The sequence below is a fragment of the Apteryx mantelli genome, chromosome 15, assembly GCF_036417845.1.
Source record: "Apteryx mantelli isolate bAptMan1 chromosome 15, bAptMan1.hap1, whole genome shotgun sequence".
Taxonomy (NCBI): Eukaryota; Metazoa; Chordata; class Aves; order Apterygiformes; family Apterygidae; genus Apteryx; species Apteryx mantelli.
Genome location: NC_089992.1, coordinates 26,116,008 through 26,128,102, shown reverse-complemented (window position 1 = coordinate 26,128,102; position 12,095 = coordinate 26,116,008). Strand labels below are relative to the sequence as shown.

General features: G+C 51.3%; 1 protein-coding gene across 5 annotated transcripts in view; it reads left to right on the top strand.

The window, feature by feature from the left end:
• Positions 1-1,042: 1,042 nt before the first annotated feature.
• LOC106487985 (mucosa-associated lymphoid tissue lymphoma translocation protein 1-like) overlaps positions 1,043-12,095 on the top strand; it is a 33,334-nt gene continuing 22,281 nt past the window's right edge. For 3 of the 5 annotated variants that reach the window (XM_067305471.1, XM_067305468.1, XM_067305472.1), the window contains exons 1-9: positions 1,043-1,108; positions 1,354-1,504; positions 1,931-2,045; positions 2,634-2,752; positions 3,110-3,263; positions 3,984-4,162; positions 4,746-4,866; positions 7,750-7,776; positions 8,808-9,011. In XM_067305471.1, the coding sequence (XP_067161572.1) occupies positions 2,036-2,045; positions 2,634-2,752; positions 3,110-3,263; positions 3,984-4,162; positions 4,746-4,866; positions 7,750-7,776; positions 8,808-9,011 (814 nt within the window). In that variant the 5' untranslated portion in view covers positions 1,043-1,108; positions 1,354-1,504; positions 1,931-2,035. The remainder of the gene's footprint in view (positions 1,109-1,353; positions 1,505-1,930; positions 2,046-2,633; positions 2,753-3,109; positions 3,264-3,983; positions 4,163-4,745; positions 4,867-7,749; positions 7,777-8,807; positions 9,012-12,095) is intronic. The other 2 variants (XM_067305470.1, XM_067305469.1) reach the window with 2 other exon arrangements.

Below are 12,095 nucleotides of genomic sequence, written 5' to 3'. Positions count from 1 at the left end.
GCTCAGCTTCGCTTCCCATGAGGCCCTCATGATGCCTGGCAGGGTTGTCTGGGGATTTTTCGGAGAAAGCGATCTGGCAAATTTTCACCAGTGTAGGCTGGATCCTCGCTTGCCTTCTCCCAGCTGAGGGAGCAGGTGGCAGTGTAGCTGTGGCTTCAGCATGAACCTTTGGGATACGGCTCTGCAGACGTGGGCAAGGGAGGCTGTGGGCACAACAGAGTGGCCATGGGGACAGATGGGGGTGAGGGCAGCTGTGGGGACAAGGGTGAAGGTGGCCGTGGAGATGAAGGTGAGGGTGGATGTGGGGTTGGTGGTGAGGGTGGCTGTGGGGCTGAGCGTGAGGGTGGCCATAGTGTTGAGGATGAGAGTGAGGGTACCTGTGGGGATAGGGACGAGGGCAGCTGTGGGGATGGCTGTGGAACTGTGGATGGCAGTGGGGATAGGAGTAAAGGGAGCCCTGGGGACGGGGGTGAGGGCAGCTGCGGCACAGCAGGGTGGCTGTGAAGATAGGTGGGGCTGAGGGAAGCCATGGGGCAAGGTGAGGATGAGGGATGTAGGGACAGTGGTGAGAGTGGATGTGGGATGGAGGGTGAAGGTGGCAATAGGGATGAGGATGAGGTTGGCTCTGGGGATGGGGACTAGGGTGGCTGCGGGTATGAGGGTAAAGCTGGCCATGGCGATGGGGGTGGCTGCGGGGATAGGGTGAGGGTGACCGTGGGGTGAGGGCGGCTGTGGGATGGGGGTGAGGGTGACACTGGGGGCAGGGGTGAGGGTGTTTTGTGGGATGGGGACGAGGGTGGCTGTGGAGAGGTGAGGCAGGGGGCCACGGGGCCGGGAGGGGGGGCGGCCGTGGGCCCGGCCGAGGCCCCCACGGAGGCGGGCCGTGGCGGCGGGGCCCGCGGTCCCCGGCAGCCGGCGGGGCGGGCCGGGGCCGAGGCCGGGGCCGGGCCGGGCCGGGGCAGCCCCGAGCGGCGCCGCCCCGAGGGGGCCGGGCGGCGCGGCGGCGGTTGCGGTTTCGCTTTCGGGGCGGAGCGGGCCCGGCCCGGCGGCGCGGAAGTGCCGCGCTCGGCGCCGGCAGCGCCTTCCCGGGCGGCGGGGCAGGCGGCAGGTGAGTCCGGGGTCGCGCCGCTCCCCCCCGCTCCGCCGGTAGCAGCGGGGCCGCCTCCCCCGCGGGCACGGGGGGCGCCCGTCGCGGCCCCTCGAGCGAGCCGGTCCTGTGGCCTGGCCACGCGGGCGCTGCCGCTGGTCGGAATGGTCCGAAGGACCCGCTTCCTTCGCGCCCTCCTGGGCGAGCTGCCGCCGCCGGGGATCCTGGCCCGCCGGAGCCGCTGAGCCCCTCTGCCTCCCCCCTAGGGCCCCCGGAGCGCCCGGCCTGTCCGCCCTAGCGAGGCAGCGCCGACGGCCCGACCCCGGCGCCGAGACACCGAGCCCGGCTCTTCCCGGGAGGAGGCGCCGTCCCGGGCGACCATGGCGGCCCGCAGCTTCCCCCGCGCCGCTCCGCCAGGTGAGAGCCCCGGCGCCCGCCGCGGCGCGGCCCCGGCTCGCCCGGGAGCTCGGCCGCCTCCGGCCCGGCCCGGCCCGGCGGCTGCGGAGCCCGGCCAGGCGCGCCGCTGCCTGCTCTGCAGTTCAGGCTGGCAGGAAAGTGGAAGCAGCGTGCGGAGAGTTAAATGCAGCCGTTCACAGCTCTGCCCTGAGGAGTGTAGAGAGCCTGGGCTGTTTGTCAAGGCCCAGGAGGTTGGGAGGGTGACGTGAATGGCATACAGCCGTAGGTTCCTTCTCCTGCTCTTTCTTTTTTTTATTATTTTCCTGGCAGCCTGCTGTGGGAGTTGAGGATAGAGAGAGGGAGTCCTGGGTGACTCTGGGCTCTGATATGCTCCACGGGGGACCTGGAGCTTCCTTACCATCTCTGCTGTTTCCTTCCCTTTCCTAGGCAGGTGCTGCTGCTTAACTGGGAGAAGAGCCAAGTGTGAGACTGACGGCTGTTGAGGCCAGCTGCGTGCATGTAGACTTGGGAGGACAAGCCGCTGTTAAAGCGATGCAGAAAGGTGAGCAGCTCCCTGGCCGTGTTCAGGCGCGGAGTCAGCTGGGGAGCTGCAGCTGGTGTCCTAGAGTAGGTGTTACTAGGGCTTGTAAGTTGTCAGTTAAGCAAACTGAGTAGTCCCTTAGGTGATCCATGTCAAATAAATGCCTGTGTTGTGTTTCATCTGGGACAGCACAAAGCATATGCCTCAAAGTGCTGTGACCAGTATATTTAAGCTGTCAGGAAGACTCTTTAAAAACAGTGGCATCCCTGTGCTTTGGAGGTGGGGCTTCCTCACTTTTCCAAATCTCCTTCCTTTGAGGGATAGGCCCATCTACGCAGGGGGCCCAGTCCTAAGGGACCTGAGGGGTTTACTCCCTTCCAGAAGAAAGTGCCCAACAGGTCTTGCAGCACTGTGTGCCCAGCCGCTTTATGAGAAAGCACCAAACAGAAGTGAGCAGCCTTGGTCTAACCAAAGCAGAGCCTGGGTTGTGCTGGATCGTTTCTCCTCTGAAGGAGGAAGAGTGACTTGTGCGGGTGAGGATCCTGCGCGCCTGCCCTGTTGTTTCTGTCTCCTTGGTTGTGTTACAAACCTGCATCTGTTTCTCTGTAGCCATTGTGATCACCGAGCAGCCGGTCTCCGTCTCCGTCCCTGTCGGATACTCCTTCACTCTGCGATGCAGAGCTGAGGCCTGCACGTCTCTGCAGTACCAATGGTTTTGTCAGCACCAGGTTAATGCTTTTATATGGAGATAGCCCTGGGTCTTGCGGTCACAGGCTGGTGAAGTGCACTGCAGCGTAATGGAGATGACTCTCTATGGAGAAATCTGGTGGGAACCAGGAGGGTAGAAGGGAAAAGAGCAAAGAGCAGAAGGAAATAGGATATGTTTGTATGATTGTGCTTGCCTAGGGCTTCAGTGGCTGCTATGTGGGGTGCTAAGCTCCTTCTCCCTGCATCCTTCTGGCTGGAGGAGGGGACAAAACCAGGGACTTTCCACTCTTCCTGCTCTTAACAAGGTCCTCCTAGTGCCTTCTGCTACCAGCGATGAAAATGGGATGTGCTGCCCACTGCCTGTGTTTTCTTTTTAGTCTGCCTGCTGCCAGATTCCTGGTGCCACTGAACAAGACTTGCTCATCACTGCACAGCAGACCCAACTCTACACCTGCAGAATCAATGACCTCTATAAAAATGCCATCTTCTCTAACTGGGTGAAAGTGGAGGTCCATCAGTGTGTTGCCAGAGGTACGAGCATGTCTTCTAGCCTTTCTCTGTTTTATGCTTTGCTCAAATATTGCCCACGGATGAAATGTTGCAGCCCCTTGCAACAGTGACCCTTTGCAGTTCTAGGGTCAGTGTGTCCTCCCAGCTCTAAAATCATTATACAGAAGGATTGTTCCAGTGAAATGACCATGCAGGTCCAAGCTGGACAGCTGTGTCCCTTGCTCTGGATATGTCAGATCCTGTCATGATCCCAATAACCCAGGCTGTTTTTACCTGTTCCTCCTGCTGATAACTCACCAGAGATTTCCCAAAGAGATGTTATGCTGGGTGTTTGACAATTTGCATTTGGCAAATGAACTTGAAGAAGCAGTCTGGCTATTTCAAAACTGAGCAAATTAACTCTGAGTGTGTCTGACCTCAGCATGTTGACTGCACCCTTGGCAGGAGATGTTGAGCCTCTTCAGGCATCAGGGCACATTTGGGACTGGAAAGCAAAAGATATTGCTTTGGCTTGTCAGTGGGTGATCTCACTATTGTAGATGTTGCTCTCGAGGACTCCCTCCTCCAAGAGCAGAAGACAGAGGCAACTCTGGAACAGCAGCCTTGCTGTGGGGCATTATCTCTGTGCAAGTGGAAACAATTCATTTTTCTGGCAGTCTGCACAGACTGCTTTACAGGGAAAAGATGCCTTTATTTTCTCTCCTGGCAAAGGGAGGACCAACTCTGTTTGTTGCTTCACAGATCTGCTCCCTCAGCTTTGGCGAGGAGAACCAGTCATCATCCTCAACCCCATTGAGCAGAAGGTAGAAGTAGGGAAGCCACTACAACTGCAGTGTGCTGCCATGGGGGTCCCAGCCCCAAGCTTCCAGTGGTACCGTAATGGGAATGTGCTGGAACACCAGAAGAAAAAAAAACTCTGGGTAATGTTGCCTCTGGATGATTCATAAACTGTGGATGATGAGAGAAGCTCATTGCTCGGTCACAAGCATGGGGGAGCCTCAGAAGGCTTGGAAAGACTGCTGAAATATTTTATTGCTGCCCTGGATATGGCAGGTCACAGTCCTTATGTCTGGCTCTTATCTGCACTTAAAGGCCCAGGCATGCTTTGATCTGTGAGAACAGAGATCTAGAAAATGAGGAAAAGTGGGCAACCCAATTATAATCATGCACTGTCCTCCCAGCATGGCTTCCAGGGACAGAATATGACTGTGACACAGTGCTTCAGGGCTGTTGTAGAAAGAAGGGAGAGTTTGGCAGGAGATCTTTGTGCTCTAGAAGCTGAGGTCTGCAATAGACTCTGTGTGAACTTACTGAGCTTCTTATAGAAAGAAAAATCATGGAAAAGCTTGTTAGACTGAGTTTTTTCAGGCAAGGAATGAGATCTTGGTGAACAACAACAAAAGAGACGTTGAGTTCCAGGAACAGGGTTGCGTTTGGCAGATACTGTCAGGACAACGCAAGCATTCATCATAAATAATGTGATTTAACTTTCAATCTGTCTAGATCAGCCATGCAAAGGTCAGCGACTCCGGCACGTACCTTTGCTGTGCTTCCAATAGCCATGGAGAGCACTGGACCAACGCAGTGGATATTCACGTGGGTGAGCAGAGCCAACCAACATCTGGTTTGTTACAAATCATCTTTTAGCGTGAAAAGCTATTATAGGGCGGAGAGGATTTTAGTGCTCTCGCCTGGAAAGGCTGGGCTGGTGAACAAGGAGCCCAGTGCAACAAGGTTATCCTGGGGCTCACTCTGTGCAGGGGAAGTTGGGCTGTGGGCTGTGAGATGAGGAGAAGTAGGACACGCAGCTCTGATGCTTACACCTCTCCCCCATCTTGTACACTGTTAGTAACAAAAAAAGGCCACCGGTTTTAGATACCTCCTCTCAGCAGAGCACAGCACAATATGCTTCCGAGTGCCTTTTTTTTTTTTTTAGAATGTCATTAAAAGAAATAGCCATGTTAAACAGTGAGTTATTTACTTTTCTGCCTTGGTTGCTGTCTAGAAAACTGTATGTGTGTTTGTGTGAATGCTACGTGCCAGGCCCTGAGCAATAATGTGCTGGGCACTGAAAGGTGAGGGGGGCGCTAGGCAGAGGTGCATATGAGGCCTTGGATATTGGAGAAGCTTGCTGCTGCTGAACCTAGAAACCCTTTGCAGCCATAGCAACTTGTGAAGAGGCAACATGGGGCTCTGCAGAGAAATTGGAGAGTCCTGGCAGTCCTGTGACAGCTGTCACTGAAACAGCCTGCAAAGCACAATTTCACACCTTGGATATACTTGAAGCGATGATCTCAGTGGAGCTGCACAAGCCCTCCCTAGCTGAGGACGTGGGTGTCTGTTAGTCCCTGCTGACAGGCCAGAGCAGTGATAAATGGAATTCCTTGATAACAGAGTTCAAAATTAGCGAGGGAAGTGGTGTCTATAAACGAAAAAACTCAGTGATCTTCCTGCATGTCTGTACAGCTGCTTGGCCACAGGGATGCCGCTGTAGCCTTTGGCATGACTGAAGTTGAAAAGGCTTTTGCATTCTGTGAAGTGTCTTGCGGGACATGGATCTACACGTGGGATTCAGATGGGGTCTTTCTGATGTCTGGGAGTAGAGAAGAGAATTGGTGACCTGTGTCGGAGCTGTCAGGCTGCCAGGCAGGCAGATCAGCACACATGCGGCTGGGCATAGCTGAATCCTGGGTACTTGGCTGCTTGCTCTCTGTCTGCCTCAGTTTTTGGTTGTGCGCTTTTGAATGCAGCTTTTAAAGCACCTCTGATCAGCTCGTAAAAAACCTGCCACATTAGACTGTGCTCTCCGATGCTCACTCGGGTATTCTTGCCCTGCTGAGGTGCTGGTTTAATAGCTGTCACCCCAGATTGTACTGGGGTCCTTTGCTGAAACTAATTTACTGTCTTACTGAGAGAAAGTATTATGTGCTCAGATTTATAGAGCTGGGAAGGACAGTGTTTATTTCAGGAAGGTTAAGGCTGCTCAGGCTAGTAGGCCAGGTCTGATTCTGTGCTTCCTGTATGACCTGAGGAATTCTGGGAAAAGATGGCTTTCCAGGGCCTCATACATACTCCACCTACAGTATGATGGCTGCTTTGGTCCTGTGCCTTTGCTAGGTCATGAGACAGGAATAGCACAGGACGGCGTTGCTGGCTCTTGACTCCATCTAGAGATTTTTCTATGCCATAAGTTTCTTATCTGGCCATTTAGGCTGGCTGTAAAATCTTTCTAAACTGCAAATTGGTCCTATGTGACTAGGGAGTCTTGTCCACTCTCCTTCACTCCTTGCAGCTGGCAAAACAGCATTCAGGATAGACAGGTGGTGGGAAAGGGGTATCAGACTGGGCTGGGTTGAAAATGTGAAGGCTGTATAGTTTTAACATGCAACTGGCAGCTCTGCTGGAGGCAGAAAAGGACAAATGGGCTTGTTCTGATGGCTTTCCAGGCATCCCTGGAGTATTAGCAGCACTGTCAGCACTGCGTATCCAGGTCCTAAAAGTCTTCCAAGCCCATGAAATTTATGCAATTAAAAAATATTCCCTTACTTTCTTTATTTAGAGCCTTTAGGGTTTCAGGACTTTCTCCTGGGCTGGATTATTATTATTTATTTATTTATTTATTTATTAATAAAAAAAGCTGAAGCTGTCAGGGTAATGATGACTTTAAGAGGCTGCATGCTGGGAGAGCTCAGGGGATGGGATGCCTGCACTGATGCCCGCTGGACATGCTGGCACCAATGAAGTACCGTGCTGCGCTCATACTCAGGCAGGGAAGCTTATGGAGCTCGTGAAAATGACTCATGTTTGGGATGGCATTTCTGAGACGGAACTGCTAAGAGGCAGGGAAAGGCAAACCAGTGTGTTGAAACGCGCTGGAAATCTTATCGGAATCTAAAGCAAACAATCTGCTTCCTAAGTGCTGACCGTTCATGGGGAGATGCTCTTTGTTTTGAAGCTTATGTTGACTGAGTTTCTTCCTTGAGTCCTCCTGTTTCCTTTGCTTTCCCTGCAATGAGGGAGCAGGCAGGTCATCTTGGGAAGAGCAGCAGCCCAGGCAGGGCTGATATAAGCAGTACAGACTTCCTGATGGGCAGCACTGGCTCTTCCACACCAGCCCTCCTTCCCCCAGCCTGCCACTTCTGTGAGCTTTGCTTTGTTGGCCTTCCCAGCTGCTTATACACTGGCACCTTTCTCTTGTGCATGCCCTGGCCTTCGTCCTTGACCATTCACCCTTTGCTGCCCACGCATGATTTCAGGTACTTCTGGAGGGCTGGTACAGGCAGGCTCTTGAAATCACCAAACTAGTATCTTTAAGGTTGGTAAATGGGTTGTGAAAAACTTGTCTGAGGAGCAGCCTCTGTTGCTCGCTCAGCTGTGCTGCTGCATTGTTTGATCCAGCTTTGCATAGCCAGGGACCATGGGAGCAGGTTTGAGACCTGTGATGGGTGTTGGCATTGGGAAGCTGGGTGCTGAGCGCAGGCTCATCATTTCCCTCTTTCTTTTCCAGGTACGTGTCGCTCTGAAAAGTTTTTTGGTGAGTACTGTGAGTACTTTTCCTGAGCAATTATTCCCCTATTTAAAAGTCAAGCTCTAGGGTGAATGTGAGGACAGGACATAGGAGTGTTTTTCCTGCAGAGACCATTTTGAGTCTTTGTCCACATTGTCACAGGCTCTGCTGGCACTGTTCTTTTGGGATCAAAGTTGCAAGGCATAGAATGAATCTCGTCCCCTGCCAAGAACCAATCAGCCTCAGCAAGTGGAGTAAGAATACTCCTAATGAGTAACCCAATCTCAATCTCTGCTTGCCAAATGACTTTGTAAAGTCTTGTTTGCGTGACACCTTTTTGCCTTCTTTGAAAGAGCTCCTTGGACCAGGACAAAGCTCTTTTCTCCCGTGGCTGCTGAATGCCATATATCTGTTTTTCTCATGGTGGAAGCTGTGGGCAAAAATGAAACAAGAATCTGGGACTTCTTCCCTTCAAAATCGTGGGGAAAAGGACCTCTTATGCCTGGCTCAATGCTTCCCCTTCCAAGGCACTGCTGGCATGCAAGACTCAGACACAATAGGGTAGGTGCTGAATAACTTCAGTACCGCAGATCCTCCTGCACTGCTGGGGTTTTGCTTTCCAAGTAAAACTTCTCAAGTCTTGCTTTCAATATGATGGTTTGTATGAAACCATGTTTTGTTAAAATGTTTAAAAGATGCAAAATGCCTGAGAATGAAATGAAAATATTTTCTCCCGTTTGGTTTGTCTGCTGACAACCCTCCCAGCCCCCAAAACATTGCTCTGGTTCCAAGCAGAAGGGCATAATGTGGAGCTGGCATGTGGGCTGCTAGCTCTCTGGACAGCAAGTCAAACAGAACTTAAACCGGGTTAAAAACTAGATTTGTTCCCAAAATACTATATACTGAGGGGCGGGGAGGGGGCACTCCAGGATTGTGGCAGTGTAGGGTATATATCCCAACTAAACATAAGATTTCATGTATCCTCAGTCTAACTGAATGAAGTGATACCTTGATCCCTGCTGAGCATTAACAACTTTGTCATTTGGTGTTTCTGTTAGCTACAGACAAGATAGCACTTTTAGTGGGCAACAACCATTACCAACATCATCCAAACCTGATGGCTCCTGTCACAGATGTATTTGAACTGAGTCTTCTTCTAAAGCAGCTGGGGTTCCAGGTTGTGTCTCTCCTGGACCTGAACAAGGCTGAGATGATGACAGCGGTCAGTCGGTTCCTGCAGCTTCTGGGGAAAGGGGTCTACGGTAAGGCAAAGTCAGCCTGGCCATCCACTGAGGCCAAGCAGGCAACAGCCAATGCAAGCTTAACAGTGGTTGATGGAAGGGAGGAGCAGGGTTTCGGCAATAACTTTTCGTAACAGCTGTTATAAAAAAAGAAAGAAATTGAACTTTTTTTTTATGTGGGGCAGGGGAGCCCTACAGCACAGTCTGCAAGAGTATCAGGCTTGGCAGGAGCCCCCAGGTAAATGCTGCTCAGTTTTGGCCAGGTTACAGACAGTCATAATGGGTGTTTCTCTGGTACATGGCTAGCTTTGAACTCAAATAGCATGGTCTTGTGCTGCAGTACCGAGGTTTCGGGGAGCCAGTGCATGTGAGAGGGTGGTTTTGGTGTTTTTTTTTGTTTGTGTTTTTCTTAAAAGATAAAACCTAGGAGACTGTTTTTAAAGTGAATATTGGTGGCCCCACAGAGTTCCTTTGTGAGGGTAGGAACTCATTTTGAGTGTTGCAGCTGGCCACAATTTCCTTGTTTCTCTTTCCTGGTGGTCTAATTTGAGACACTAGCAGCCTTTTTGCAGAAGTGCAGAGCATTCCTGGTTGTAGATGGCTTAGGTTGGAGCTGCTGGGCTTTGAGCTTATTGCACACTGTCCTCAGTGGGAAGCATTCCTTAAACAAAATCAAAGAACAGATTTTGTGGATCTTAAAGCATGCATTCAGAGTTGTTGGTGGAAGTAACTTCTTTGGGGACTGTGAGGCCCTCTCAACATGACAAATACCCTGGAAACACCTGGCAGATGGTTTCTTCTTCCAAACCTCAGGGGGGCACAGCCTGCTTTGTATGGTGCTTTTTTTCCCAGCCCTCCAGTCTGACAGAAGACATAAGTGCAGGCCAGTGCCAGCATGGTGATCAGTGTGAGGTCTGGATGTTGTACAAAGGATAAGGACAAGGCCACAGATGAAATGTTAATATGAAGAAATACAGCAAAGCTACTTCCTTCTGGGAATCTCTGACTCACTCTGGGAGGTTCAGCTGGTGCGGAAATGGAGCACACGATTGCCACTGCTTGGGCTGAGTGCATCATCTGATGACAGCTTATTCCCATGATTTCACTTGCAAACTTCCTTTTGTGGTTTCTCTCTGAAATCCCCTTCAATCTCAGGCATTACCTCCTCTCTCCCTCACCAGAGTCCTCTGCTTCTCCTGGGCTCCCCCTGGAGAGCTCCTCCACTTCTTCCATGGATCCAGCAGGGTATAAGGAGCTGCAGATCCTACCCAGCAAGTCTGCATCCATAGCATATGGCAACCAAACAACATTTTCTTAACACTGAGATTCCCTTATTTTCATAAGCATTGGAGAGAAAAAAGATTTTAAATGACAAACCTTTCATGCTGTCATGCCTTTTTTAAACTTCCAGTGCTTTTCTGCATTCTTGGCCATTGATCCCTCATGGCAAAACTGATTTTGTGCACTAGCAAGGAAAATATTAACAGCTGAGGGACTGAACCTTAATAAGCCCTGGGTGTTTGTCAGGCAGAGCCTGCTTTGAATAGTGGTTTTTCTTTACAGCTTTCTAAGCTGAGTGGACTGCTAATGTATTGAGACAGCAAACATCAGGCTAGTCCCAGTACAGTGATCAAGTTGAAGACTCTTGTGATAACTGGGTGACATCCAAACTTACAGTGAGGACTTCGGTCAGTTTGTCTGCTGATTGCCCCAGGGTTTCTGGATCAGAACTGCAGTGCTCCTCTCTGATGCATCTTGCAGTGTTTCTTCAGATGTTTATCTTGCATAAAATTAAAAGAAACTGGTGAACAGCAAGTCATTGAAATTAACTTGTCATGCTGAGAGAAGTGCGTGTTTAGAACAAGCCAACAATTCATCCTAAACTCTGCGTATCAGATTTTCAAGGCACCAGCTCCAGAATAAAGGCCTAGAACCAGTTGACAGATTGAGAATTCAGACAGCTCTGATGCAGAGGAAGGTAATGATGACACAGCAGCTCCAGTGACAATCTAGGTCACCTATTAAAACTACAAAGCTCATTAGTGTTCACCTGTGCGTGTCCTGTACATCCGCATAGGTGTTTTAGATAGGCACCTACACAAGCAGAGCCATCCCAGTGCCTGCCCCTGTATTTTCTTGCTCAGGGAACCCTCAGGTGCCGTCTGCTGTGTTGCAGCCACCAAAGCTGAAGTCACGAGAGCTTTGCGTAGTAGCATGGAGCTGATCAGAGAGCTGGGAGGAGAGGGCTAACTTGTGAAAGACTTTTACAAGGCTGAAGTGGGAGATCCTGGCGTAACACAGACACATCTGTCTGCACACCCTAGGGATGATGCTGACTGTCTTCTGAAGCTTAACAGCAACAGCAGAAATGTTGGCGCGTTCGTGCATCTTTCTCCTGGTACAGATCAGAAGAGAAAACATAGCTACTTGGGTTAATGTTTAAGCAAGATACTTGTTACTGCTACAAGAGTTTTTATTTAGCTTCAGGATGTTGCTAATAGCTGAAAAAGTAGTACCTGACCACCCTAGGTTCCTTTTAATTCAGGGACTCTCTGGATGGCCAGGCCTCCCTTGTGTGTACTTACTGAGCCACATGTGACTTATACTCATATACGGGTTGGTGGGAAGGGACTTCTGCAGTCCAAATCCCACTCACAGCAGGACTGTCATCAACACAACATCCGGTTGGTTGTGGCTTCCTTTATCAGGTTTTGAGGACCCCCAAGCATGAAGCCCCCTGCTACTCTACCTGCCTGTCCCAGGGCTGCACCACCCTCCAGGGATAAGTCTTTCTTCCTGTCCAACTTGACCCTCCCAAGGTGTATTCTGTGCCCATTGCCCCACGTTATACCTGCCGCTGCTGGGAGGAGCTGGGCTTTGTTGTCTCTGTAACAGCCCCCGTGGGAGTTGTAGCCTGCTGTTAGACCCTGGCTTCATCTTCACTTTACCAGACTAACCCTGGACCCCACCATCTCAGTAGCCTTTGCTGGCCTTTTTCTAGTTTCTCCATCTCCTTCTTGAACTGATGGCCCTAAAGCTGGACACAGGATCCAAGGGGGGCCTCCCCAGCGCCAAGGAGAGGGTGCGACAGCTTCCCTTGCCCTG